This window comes from Mustela nivalis, assembly GCF_964662115.1.
Source record: "Mustela nivalis genome assembly, chromosome: 7".
Lineage (NCBI taxonomy): Eukaryota > Metazoa > Chordata > Mammalia > Carnivora > Mustelidae > Mustela > Mustela nivalis.
In genome coordinates this window covers 119,599,097-119,613,058 of record NC_139026.1, presented here as the reverse complement: position 1 = coordinate 119,613,058, position 13,962 = coordinate 119,599,097, and the positions used below count along the sequence as shown (strand labels likewise).

The 13,962-nt window shown below is 35.8% G+C and overlaps 1 protein-coding gene across 6 annotated transcripts in view; it reads right to left on the bottom strand.

The window, feature by feature from the left end:
* Positions 1–13,962, bottom strand: part of ARHGAP12 (Rho GTPase activating protein 12) — a 110,014-nt gene that overhangs the window by 53,511 nt on the left and 42,541 nt on the right. For 4 of the 6 annotated variants that reach the window (XM_082740787.1, XM_082740788.1, XM_082740789.1 and 1 more), the window contains exon 4: positions 8,427–8,690. In XM_082740787.1, the coding sequence (XP_082596913.1) occupies positions 8,427–8,690 (264 nt within the window). Of the gene's footprint in view, positions 1–117; positions 259–8,426; positions 8,691–13,962 lie in introns of all 6 variants that reach the window. The other 2 variants (XM_082740785.1, XM_082740786.1) reach the window with 1 other exon arrangement.

The window sequence follows — 13,962 nt, the reverse complement described above, 5'->3', positions numbered from 1 at the left end:
TGATTTCAGAATTAAAGAATATTTTCATGTGTTTTTAAATACTACTAAAACTTCAGAACACGACTATTTTATGTAAGGATTCTGCCCCAAAAAACTAGGTGAGAAAAAAAAATGTACCTTTTCATTAGTATAGTCACTGGTATATAAGGTATGCCCACGTTCATCCAACTCTTCTGACCAACCCCTTGGAGGAGAACCACACTGACTATCTGACTGGCTGTAACAAATGCTGTGGTAGTTTTCTTCTGATGAAAGAAGCTATAAATAGTCAGAAACATAAGGATTTTTCTTCTTTGAATATATATATATATATTTACACACACACATATGCAGCCATTGCAAATCTAAACAATAAACTGTAATAGCTATAAGCACACTAAGATATCTTGACTATATCTGAAAATTTAACTCACAAATTGTTAGTCTTTTAAACGGTACAATGTTACATGGTAAGGGGAAATTTATAATAGTTATTTTATCACAATGATGTAACCCTGGAAAAATTCACCATAATAAAATTGAAAACTATGTTTTCAGAATGAGAGATAAAATGCTACCTTCTATTATTTAATTCTGCTTTTGAACTGAAATCAGATTAAAAACTGACAGGAGTACGTATGGATATATACATCCCTGTGTAAGCAAAATACAGGATGACGGTACTTCCTCAGACCTAATTTCTTGAAAATTCTCATGCCTGGCAAACAAAAGTGCTCAATAAATAGAATTATTATTTTTTTAATGTGTGGAACTGGAGGGGGGGTCACTAGTCTTGTAATACTGTATTTTATGTTCTCATTCATTGCTTTTATTTGGCTAATTTATTTCCTCAATCACATGTTTATTAAAGATAGTTGGAAACTAAACTTCAAAACAGGAAAAATAATATTGAAAAAATTCAAACGATAGAGAGGTGAAAATTCAGTATGAAAATAACTTAGGTATGCTTTACTTTTAAAAGCATGATAAAATCCAGAAATACAAGAGAAGCAAATAAGATTGACAAAAGTTAATTTCTGTTTTTTCAAACAATAGGCACCATAATGTGAGTAAGTAGCAATTTGCTTACTGCACTTAAACTTCATTCATTCACGAATATTTATGTGATTAGAGTTCTTGTAAATGACCCCTCCAGGATCACTTCTAGGTAAAATACTTCCTGCAATTAAATCTGACTCAAACTATATCTTCTATCATCATAATTTGGTCTAAAACACTTAACTGTAAATTCTCAATGTTGTAGAAAAAAGAAACATACTAATAGTAACATGTTCACAAAAACTGACATAGACAACTTTACAGGAACCCTGCATAAAGTGACCTATATACATTTTTTAAGAGTAATGTTAAAAATGGAAAACCTATTTTAAAAATGAAGACTTGTTTTTAAATTGAGACCACTTAAGTACAGTACAATAAAATCTTCTAGAAACAGAGAAAATAAATCTATACAATGGAATATTATTCAGCCATAAAAAAGAACAAAATTTTACCATTTGCAAAGACACAGATGGACATTACGGCCATTATGCTAAGTCAAATATGTCAGAGAAAAACAAATACCATATGATCCCACTTATGTGGAATCTTCAAAACAAAACAGAACAAGCTAACAGATAACAGAGAACAGACTGGTAGTTGCCAGAGGTGAGGGAGAAGGCAGGTTCACCCACTGGGAAAAGGGCTAAAAAGCACAAATTTCCAGTTATAAAATAAATAAGTCATGGGGATATAGATATAAAGTACTGCATGGAAAACACAATAATACTGTATTACATATGTGAAAGTTGCTAAAAGAGTGGATCTTAAAACTTCTCACATGACAAAAAAATTCTTTACTAGACTTAATGTGGTGATCATTTCACAATATACACAAATATAGAATCATCATCATTGTACACCTGAAACTAACAATGCTGTATGTCAATTATGTCTTATAATAATAGTAAAACTAATTTAGGAAACAAAGTCACTAAATCAATATTTTCATAGACATGACTTTCTAGCTAATGAAATGCTCCCATAATTTCCCAATTTTTGTGCAGTAAGATGTTCCTTATTTCTTTTAATTTTAAAATTCCATTTATTTATTTGGCAGAGAGAGAGAGAGATTTCACAAGTAGGCAGAGAGAGAAAGGGAAGCAGGCTCCCCGCTGAGCAGAGAGCCCAACGCGGGGCTCGATCCCAGGACCTGAGATCATGACCTGAGCTGAAGGCAGTGGCTATACCCACTGAGCCACCCAGGCACCCCAAGATGTTCCTTTTTTGCATGAAGAGAAACATGTATCTCAATATGTTTTATTATTTTATTGAACCAGGGGTACTGGGATGCTTGGATGGCTCAGTCATTTGGGCATCTGCCTTTAACTTGGGTCATGACCCCACCGTCCTAGGATCCCACATCAGGCTCCTCATTCTTTTGGATGCTTGCTTCTTCCTCTACCTCTGCCTGCCTATGCTCGCTCGTGCGTGCATGCGCGCTCTCTCTCTCTGACAAATAAATAAATAAATCTTTTTTTTTTTTTTAAAGGCAGAGGTACCTCTAAAATCTTGATATTTACTACTAGAAATTAGTGGTAATTAAATAAAATTGATTATTTTTGGTAAGCATTCTCTAAATGCTTTCTGTGCTATACTCATAACTCCATTCAGCAGGGTACTTGGCTCAGTAATGTTGGGGTATATATTTTGCAGCAAATATAGCCTTATAGAGTGTGCTACAGAGGCATTCCATTTACAGGACAATGACACGTAGGTACTGAAATGACCACATGGATTAAAACAATAAAATATCACATAATTTTTTTTACGACTCATCAAGAAGCAAAAGGCTAAGAAATACTCAGAGGTCAAAAACTAAGTAGAATGTTGGGGCGCCTGGGTGGCTCAGGTGGTTAAGCCGCTGCCTTCAGCTCAGGTCATGATCTCAGGGTCCTGGGATCGAGCCCCACATCGGGCTCTCTGCTCAGCAGGGGGCCTGCTTCCCTTCCTCTCTCTGTGATCTCTTCCCTTCCTCTCTCCTACTGTGATCTCTCTCTGTCAAATAAATAAATAAAATCTTTAAAAAAAAAAAAAAAAAAAAACCTAAGTAGAATGTAATGACCAGCTTTCTCTTTGAAGGCATATGTCAAACCTCACACTAGAAGTTAGTTTTCAAGGCATCAAGTAGTGGGGAACAGGAGTTGAGACTACCAAAAGTACAGAGTATAACCGGATTTCCCCCTGATAAAGACCTGACACCCCAAAGTAGTACACCCTCAGATTACCAGTGAGGCAGAAATAAGTCTTGTCCTTTTATTCCACACAATGGAAATAACAGGAATCTTCCCAGATAAGTGGGGGGAAATGGGAGAATCCCCAACCGCAAACCAGGCTTCACGCAATCTAAATTACTACTACTTGGATGGCCTAAAAAACTAAAGCTGAAAATTCAGTTTCAAATGTTTACAGGATACTACCTTCCTGGCAGAAACAAAAGCAAGTCCTCTCTAACAGAACAAGCTTTCAACCCCAGCATTAAATACTTCCTATATATAAAAATTTCTAAGCACTATATATAGTCACATATTAAAACACACATAGAGGGGACACCTGGGCAGCTCAGTCAGTTAAGTGTATGCCTTCAGCTCAGGTCATGTTCCCACAGTCTTGGGATCAAGTTCCACATTGGGCTCCCTGTCAGCAGGAAATATGCTCTTCCCTCTGCCTGCTGCTCCCCCTGCTTGTGTGCTCTTTCTCTCTCCCCCTCTCTGACAAATAAATAAAATCTTTAAAAATAAATAAATAAAACATATGTGGACACAATGTGAAACAAAACACCTTGATTAAGAGTCATCAGAAAAGCAGAATAATTCAACTCTTAAAGACCTTATATACTAGAATTAATATATATATATATATAATATATATATGTATGCATGTGCACCCAAGTGGCTCAGCTCCTGGGACTGAGTCCCACATCGGGCTTCCTACTCAGCACGAAGTCTGCTTCTCTCCCTCTGCCCAAAACAGCTCACCCTCTACCCCACTCATGAGCTCTCTTGCGAATAAATAAAATCTTTAAAAATAAATTAAATTAAATACAAAATAACACTAAAGAAAGATATGAAATACATTATCCTTCACTGGATCTTTCAGTGCAGGAAAAAAAACTATAAGGAACATCACTTGACAAGTGAGAAACACTGAATATTAACTGTGTATTAAATAACATATCAATATTAAACTTCTTGGGCACAATAATTTTTCACCAAAAACTGACAACAGTTTTGCTGGAAAACATCCTTATACTTAGACAACAAAATATTATGTTGTCTTAATCCAAATGGTTTAGAAAAGAAATTACTAGGAGGTAGAAGGAGGAAGAAAAGAAGCAAAATGTGGCAAAATGTTCAAACAGATAAATCTACATGAAGCGCTACCTAGTATGTGGATGTTCACTATACTGTTTTTTAGGTTTAAAACTTTTCAAAGTAATAAGATGAGACGCTCTCCCAAATAAATAAAAACTAAGATGTTTTTAAAATTTAAGGACTGGGGCGCCTGGGTGGTTCAGTGGGTTAAGCCTCTGCCTTCGGCTCAGGTCATGATCTCAGGGTTCTGGGATGGAGTCCAGCATCGGGCTCTCTGCTCAGCGGAGAGCCTGCTTCTCCCTCTCTCTCTGCCTGCCTTTTCTCCCTACTTGTGATTTCTCTGTGTGTGTGCCAAATAAATAGATAGAATCTTTAAAAAAATTAAATAAATAAAATTTAAGGACTAGTTTAATAATAAAGATGAAAAATAATGAACAAGAACTACATCAAAAATCATTGAGAATGAAGCACAAAGAGAAACAGAGATAAAATTCACAAGTAAAGGGAAATCAAAAGACATGACCAATGCAAGCAGATTAAATATTCATCTAATCAAAGCTCCAGAATGAGAGGAAACAGAAAGTGGGACAGAGGCTATATATAGACAAGTAGGAATTTTCTAGAACTAATCAAAGATAGGACCCCTCAAGTTCAAGAATCCCAACAAAAGGGGCACCTGGTGGCTCAACCGCTTAAGAGTCTGCCTTCAGCTCATATCATGATGGGGGTGGGAGGGTGGTCCTTGGTTGGGCTCCTTGCTCAGTGGGGAGCCTCCTTCTCCCTGTCCTTTTTCCCCTCCCCCTGCTTGTGCTCTCTCTCTCTCTCTCTCTCTCAAATAAATAAAATCTTAAAAAAAAAAAAAAAAAAAAAAAGAACCCCAACAAAACCCTGGGCAGGAAATAAGATACCTTCACCTAATCATATTATAGAAAAATTACAGATACGAGATCTTAAAAGCTGCCAGCCAGAAAGGACAAGCTGTTCTTCAAGGAATGAAAAATCAAACTGACAGCTGAATTTCCAACATCAACAACGGAAGCCTGAAAACAGGAGAATAAAATCTTCAGTGAACCAGGAAGAAAAAAACAAGTAAGCAGTCAAGTTATAACTGTATATCAAGGGGTGCCTAGGTGGCTTAGCTGGTTGACTGACTCCCTTCAGCTCAGGTCATGATCCCAGGGTCCTGGGTTGGGCTCCTTGCTCATCGGGAAATCTGTTTCTCCCTCTCCCTGTTTGTGCTCTGTCAGATAAATAAGTTTTTAAAAATCCTTTAAAAAAGAACTGTGTATCAAGTAAAGATATTCTTCAAAAATGAGGAAAAATAAATTTCTAGACAGAAACTAAGATTCTATCACTAACATCATCACTAAACTTTAAACTAAGATTCTATCACTAACAAATCCTCACTAAAAAAATTTTAAATGTATGTGCTTAAGACAGTAGTTATCCAAGATAAAAGTTATCCAAAATAATCTGATTTGCATAAAGGAGTGTGAGGGGGAAAAAAGTGCCAAACAGGAGGATGAATTTAAGAATCACCATGTACAACAATACACGGGCTAAAAACTGAAATAAAAGACAACAATAGCAAATGGCACATACAGTTCTCACTTGGCTCTAAAGAGCGAGAGGACGCTGACTAGGCTCTGGTGAGTATGCACGTTAACATTTCTAAGGCAGGGTTTGCAACAGCAGCACTACTGACATTTAGGGCCAGAAGAGTCTTTGTTGTGGGAGCTATCTTGTGTATCACAGGATGTTTAACAGCATCTCTGGCTTCTACCCACGAGATGCCAGTACCCCTCCTTGAGTTTAACAAAAAAATGTCCCCATTGTCTAATGTCCCCCAGGAGGCAAAACTGTACCCAATTGAGATCCATTGCTCTAAGATAACCACTAAAATAATAAGCTCTGAATTACATGGAAGAGTTAACACTTATTCCCCTTCTCAAACCCCACTAAAAGTACTGAAATATGTTTTTAAAGACTTATACTACCAAGAATAGGGAGAACACAAGATGTAAACAATCACAAAACTCTGGAAGCTGAGAAGCAAATGAACAAAAGACTAACTCATCTACAAAGAAAGCAGATTCTAAAATGGTGAAGGGAGGCTGTGGAGTTGGAGAGGGAAGTGAAATCCAACCGCTTTACAGAGCAGAATCTTCAAATGGCTCAGGAAGTAACAGTATTAGGTCCTCCTGGAACTAGGGGTGAAGGCAGGGGTACTGCAATGAAGACTAAAATTGCCAGAATCCCTTTCCTTCTGGCCTGCTTGCTAGGTGTGCACCCTTCCCTTTTCCTAGTTGAAGTACAGGAATTCATTACCTCTTACAAGAGAAAAACAGTAAGATTCTGATTTGGAAGACAAGAGGCACAACTGGGACACAAGGTACCAAACAGAAACGAGGAGACTGAGGGACTATAAGCAAAACTAATACTGACTACCAAGACGCTGCAGCCCTGACTTTCTTGGCAGATTTTAAGACTTCTGTGAAGAGTGAAGACTGAGTAGTCTAAAAGAAAGACCTATTGGTCTTGATACTGGAGACTCCTGGCAAGCAGCTGATCTGTATCGCCATACACTGAAGTTCAAAATGCCCTCCAACTGTGAGAAAAAAGTATTTCCAACCTAGAACTCTATACTCAACAAGCTACCAATTAAATGTAAGTGCAGAATATAAACATTTTTCACATACAAAGTCTCAGTATCACCTCCTATATGCAACCTTTCTCAAGAAATTATTAGAAAATGTGCTCTAGCCACTTTGTAATTAACTATTTTTAAACAGTTTGTGCAGAGGCCAAGTAAGCAGAGATACTGATATACAAATCACTCTCATCTATTTATTAATATGGAAAGCTAAAAAGCATGCTTAAAGTTGCTGTGTGTACTTTAAATCTCCTTATTCTATAATTGAGCTCTCCCTAATTCTTCCAAATTATTAGATTTTACTTTATTATTCACATACAGGACAATGTAATTTGATATCTTTCTAAATCTACAATTCAAATAACTTTCTCAACATTTTTCTTATTATAGTAACACAAGAACAAATTTCTCTCACTACTCTTGATCTCAATCTTGAACACTAAAAAGTACAAGTTATCACCAAACCAAAGCTATAAATAACCAACTGAAAAATAGGACAAGAGGAGTCATTAACTACAAAAAGCTTTTCGATTCTGCTAAATACAGGATGCGCCACCTGATTTTTCCAGCTCCTACCTAACGAGTTGTTTTTACTCCACATGCTTTCTGTAAGAGCAGTGTGTCCTATGCAGGCATAGGGGCCTCCCTCTACCAAACAGCAGGATTTAATTCCATTCTGTCAGTTCTACCCAAGCCTCTCCTGCATGTCTAAATGGTCCCAAGGAATCTCTCCAGATCTCTGACATGACTGTCTCTCAAAATATAGCTGGCCAAGTTCACTGCACCACCCTCTAAGAAGTGAAGGTGAAACAAAGGTTGGGGCAGGGCAGGGTGGGAGTAGTAGTATGAACACTAGATACAGAAAATAATGATTTTAGACTGAACAGTCATACTTTACAAGATGGCCCATTTATAGCAAAGGAATTACATTATACTTATTTTCCTTACATATAAATAAAAAGTGATCTTGCACCTCTGAAACACTGAAAAGCATCTCAGTAGTCACAGCAAACCAATACAGAAAGTGTCTATTTTAATTAGTTCATAACTTTGTTTTTATTTATGTGGCTAAGTCACATCATATATTTTCTTTCCTTTTTCTAAAAAAGTCCATGATTTGGCAATAACAGTAACTATATTAGTATCTTCTATAATGTGAGGAAAGCCACTGGTACTAAGCAATTTTAAATTACTTAATTCAGGAACTAGTAAATACATTATAAGGTTAGCTACTGTCTATTAGTTAGATATTAGAATTAGCATTAATATAATGAAAGTGGGAAAGAACATTTAATAGCTTAGAGATTTCAAGTATTCTATCATTGCAATACCAAGAAACAAACCTCTCATTTCCTTGGCCTTGAATAATGAAAAGAGAGAAAGTTTGGTAAGCCACTGGTTGATTCCTTAATTATTCCTACCTCTTGGTCTCCTGGACTCTGGAACTCTCCCTTGCTTATGCTTGTATCCCGAGTCCAACGAGGTGGTTTCCAGGTTCTTTCCTGGGTTCCTCTGTTATAATAATAACAACGCCCTGAACTATCTTTATGAGTTTCCCATTCTCCATTAATCTGAATTGCTGGGCTCCCAGGAAGCGGAGGGAGAGCAGACTGGGATATTTTCAGTTCTTGTAGATTAGCATAGACAGGAGAATCCGGACGTCCTTGATTTGGAGGTGTTGTTGCCTGTGAAAAATGTGAAATATTCACGCTTAAACTGGAATAACATTTACAAATAAAAATTAAATGAAACATGAGACCCAGAAAATACATATAAGCTTATTTTAAAACACATATACAGGTGTGTATATATATATATATTCTCTCTAAAGAAAAAACAATTTCACAGTATTAAAATTCATGATTTGGTTGAAGAAAACATAAAAGCTTCAAACACAATCCAAAATATACTTAGTAACTTTCCCTCACCCTGAAAGAATAGTCCACTAGAAGTCAGGAACTGTGAGTTCCAGTTCAAGATCTGGCACTAACAAGTTGTAGAACATTGGATTAGATCATCTCATCCTTCCTGAAATTGAATTTTTACATCTCTATAAATGAGGGAATCAGATTAAACCACATAGGTCTTCTTTGTCTCTGAAAGTCTATGATTTTAGGCAATTTTTTTAAAATACGAAAAGTCTTACACATGCGTAATTCAACATTTATTCAGAAAACTATCAAAAGAAAGATTTTGATAGAAAACTGTCAAATATTAAATCAGGAATGTAAAAGTGAAAGATAAAGGAGATAAAACATTTCAGCTAAGAATTTACTACATTCCATTCTTTCTCAGCTAGAATTTCTCAATACCAATAAATCATATAATCTCCTCCTAGGTTCCTTATTTGTGAATTTCCTAACAGTGGAAAAATAAGAATCAGCAGTAACTGATTTAAATGCTTAATCTCAATCTACATTTTTACTTATTATTTTTATATGTCTCACTAGATGTCAGTCAAGAGCAGAATATTCTTCATACACTTTGCATTCTCAACCTGCGCACCCATAACATTTTGGGTCAGATAATTCTTTACTGCAGGGGGCTATCTTGTGTGTTTTATAATGTTTACTAGCATCTCTACCCACTAGATGTTAGTGGCATTTCCACTGTGTCTATTAAAAAGTATCCAGATGTTGCCAAACGTCCTCTGGGGAAATAGCTGACCCTGGGCTGCTTTACTATATAAATCCTAGGGTTATACTCAGAAATTTAATTACTTCTATAATGTACCCAAGAGCTTTATGAATGCTTAAAAATACAGAATTTAAAAAAGGAAATGCGGATGGATACACTGAATCAGTCTTAATAAAATTAAAGTACTTTAACTTCTAAAATATTATTTTGTCTGTAAAATAATTATAACGAATATAAGTCACAGAATAAGATTTTAAAGTGAACACATTAAAAATAACTCCACACATGAATACGTATGTAAAACGATTACATTCAGTCTTTTTACACATGGTAATTACCCAACTACTGTATTCAATGATACAAATGAGACTGTTTTCCTTGAAATGTTAGCTTTGAAATTAGACTACCACCAAAGAGCACCTTTCTATGAAGAAAATCTATCTAGGAAGACAGATTTCCATGTAGTATTTCTCTTCCATACTAATTCCATATCCTGGTGAATTAGCCAAGGTAACAATGTTTCTCTTACTACAATGAAGTCTTTTAATATAACAAACAATTCTATATAGCAAATCATTTCCCAGAACCTTATCTAGAGAATATTTATTCAACAAGTGTTAAAAGAAGTTCTTACTTTGTTCCTAATGCTTTACTAGACTGGGAGAAATAAAGACACCAAGAAACGCCATTTTCTAAAAGCTGTTTATGGAAAATTAAATCTTTAAGAAACAACCAATTCCTATTATTTAAACAGTTCCAACAGTTTTTCTAATTTAAAAAACTGAAATGCTTCAACACAGTTTATGAGGCTAGCATAATTCTAAAACAAAACTGGAGAAGAATTAAATGAAAGAGAATTATAACCAACCTCACTTATAAATATAAATGAAAATATATGAAGTAAAACATTAGCATCAAATCCAGCACGGCATTAAGTAATTCAGGAAAGAAGTAGAAATATTAAGAAAGTCTGTCTATCTGTCTAAGCAAATAAAGCCTAAACCTAGCAGGGGAAGAGAAATAAAGATCAGAGCAGAAATTAATGAAATAGAAACCAAAAGAACAGTAGAACAGATCAACGAAACTAGGAGCTGATTCTTCGAAAGAAATTAGTAAACCCCTGACCAGATTATCAAAAAGAAGAGAGAAAGGAGCCAAATTTAATAAAATCATGAATGAAAGAGGAAAGATTACAACCAACACCAAACAAATACAAACAATTATAAGAATATATTATAAGCAGCTATATGACAGCAAATTAGATAATCTGGAAGAAATATATGCATTCCTAGAGACATATAAACTACCAGAATTGAACCAGGAAGATACAGAAAACCTGAACAAACCCATAACCAGTAAGGAAATTGAAGCAGTCATCAAAAATCTCCCAAAAAAACCAAGAGCCCATGACCAACAGACACATGAAAACGTGCTCAGCATCAACCGCATCACGGAAATACAAGTCAAAACCACAATGAGATACTGCCTCACACCAGACAGAATGGCTAAAATTAACACGTCAGGAAACAACAGGTGTTGGCAAGGATGCAGAGAAAGGGGAACCCTTCTACACTGTTGGCGGAATGCAAGCTGGTGCAGCCACTTTGGAAAACAGTATGGAGGTTCCTCAAAAAGTTGAAAATAGAGCTACCCAACAACCCAGCAATTGCACTACTGGATATTTACCCCAAAGATGCAAATGTAGTGATTTGAAGGGGCATGAGCACCCCAATGTTTATAAGCAGTAATGTCCACGATAGCCAAACTATGGAGAGAGTCATGATGTCCACCAACACATGAATGAATGAAGATGTAATACACACACACGAATATTATGCAGCCATTAAAAATGAAACCTTGCCATTTGCAATGATGTAGATGGAACTAGAGGATTAAGTCAATCAGAGAAAGACAGTTACATATGATCTCACTGATATGTGGAATTTGAGGAACAAAACAGAGGATCATCGGGGAAGAGAAAAAAAAAAAAACAAGACGAAACCTGCTAGGGACACAAACCATAAGAAATTCTTAATCATAGGAAACAAACTGAGGGTTGCTGGAAGGGAGAGGGATGAAGGGGCGGGGTAACTAGGGACAGACATCAAGAAGGGCATGTGATGTAATGAGCATTGGGTATTATATTAAAGCTGATGAATCACAGACCTATACCTCTGAAACCAATAATACATGATATGTTAATTTTTTTTAATTAAGTAAAAAAAGAAACCATCTAAACATCCAGAAATATGATGTATGAGGCAATTTATATATATTTTTTGAGTGGCAATAAAAAGGTGGCTCAGTGGGTTAAAGCCTCTGCCTTCGGCTCAGGTCATGATCTCGGGGTGCTGGGATCAAGCCTCGCATAGGGCTCTCTGCTCAGCGGGGAGCCTGCTTCCCCCTCTCTCTCTCTGCCTCCCTCGCTGCCTACTTGTGATCTCTGCCTGTCAAATAAATAAATAAAATCTTTAAAAAAAAATGATGATGATGATTTTTAATAACATTATAAAAAATTATGAGCTTAATGGGAATAACAGAATATAAAACTACTTCTAACTTCCAAATAAACTCCAACTAAGAATTTAGAAGTACAGGGACGCCTGGGTGGCTCAGTTGGTTGGACGACTGCCTTCGGCTCAGGTCATGATCCCGGAGTCCCGGGATCGAGTCCCACATCAGGCTCCCAGCTCCATGGGGAGTCTGCTTCACTCTCTGACCTTCTCCTTGCTCATGCTCTCTCTCACTGTCTCTCTCTCAAATAAAAAAAAAAAAAAAAGAATTTAGAAGTATGGAGAAAAAACCAACTAAAACATTTATCAGTCTTCTTTGGATAATGGGATTATATATAATTTTTTTTTCTATATGCTTTATTTCCCAATTTTATTTTTTCCAATTTTACAGTGAGAATTACTACCTTTAGAGTTTGATGAAGATAAGAATCCAGGGCACTTGCTCAGTCCAGGAGACTCATAAAAGTGACAATAAGAGTATTAACACGTAGTGTTGTTATGACTAGTCTTTCTTAACAGGTGGTCAGTGGATCATCTATATCAGACTCAGGAATGTTTTTCTTTAAACTTAAAATTCTTGAGTCATATCCCAGAGTCACTGGGGGTGGAAAATGGTGAAGAATGATAGTCAAGAATCTGTATTTTTAAGTATTCTATGGGATCCTTATGTACACTATTATTTGGAACACACTGATAAAATTACATCTTGAATGCATTCAGGGTAAACTACTCCCTCTGGTCCAATAAACTTCTATTATAAAAATCAAAGTACTTAAAGACAATTCTGTTCATACAACCAGTTGTTTCTCTGCAGATAACCAAAAGAATTAAATTAATAACAGCCACTTGCAACATATGAATCACATAAAAATTAATTTTGGATAATTTTTAAGACTTAAGTATTGTGCACTTAAACTAAACAAAGCACCTTGTTCATGAACTGTAGACAAGAATAAGTGTTTTTTCAGACCAAAAAAAAAAAAAATTTAAAAGGAGAGCACAGAAACAAAGTTAATTTTATGGGCCATATCTGTCATTAATTAACAACTGAATTGGGACTAGTACCTCTCCATATGACCCAATTTTATATTTAAAAAAAGCCCTGGCCTGTTCCACTTTATCTATACAGAGACTAAAATAGTCCTCCCACTATCCACAGAAAGAAAAAATTGGGGAACCATATATATAAGAAGGTAACTTTATTTATTTATTTTTTCATTTTTGGAGGCTATCAGGAGAAGGAAGGGAAAAATCAAGGTGGGGGGGGATCAGAGGAGGAAGACTGGATTCCAAGAAACAAACTGAGGGTTTTAGAGGGGAGGGGGATGGGGAGATGGGTTGGGTTGGCCTGGTGATGGGAATTAAGGAGGGCACGTATTGCATGGAGCACTGGGTGTTACACGTAAACAATGAATCTTAGAACACTACATTAAAAACTAATGACATACTGTATGGTGACTAACATAATAAAAAATATTAAAAAAAAAAAAGAAAAGAACTCTAAACTTAGACTCTCCCTGAAGCCCTACTTTAATACCAAAAATACTGAGATTTGTCCCCTTTTTTAACATTAGTTCAAGAACTGCTTCTAAAATAAACTTCAGAGAATGGCAGAATACATATTAACTAATACATATTAACAATATTAACTATTGTTTCTTAAATAGCATATGCTACTCAGTATTAATACTCAGGTACCTACCTTTATAATAACCACTAAAAAAACAGTAACAATGATGAATTATATTTACATAAATATATTTATGTTTATGTTACTGAATAATCACTTTAAGTCCCTGCAGCCTAT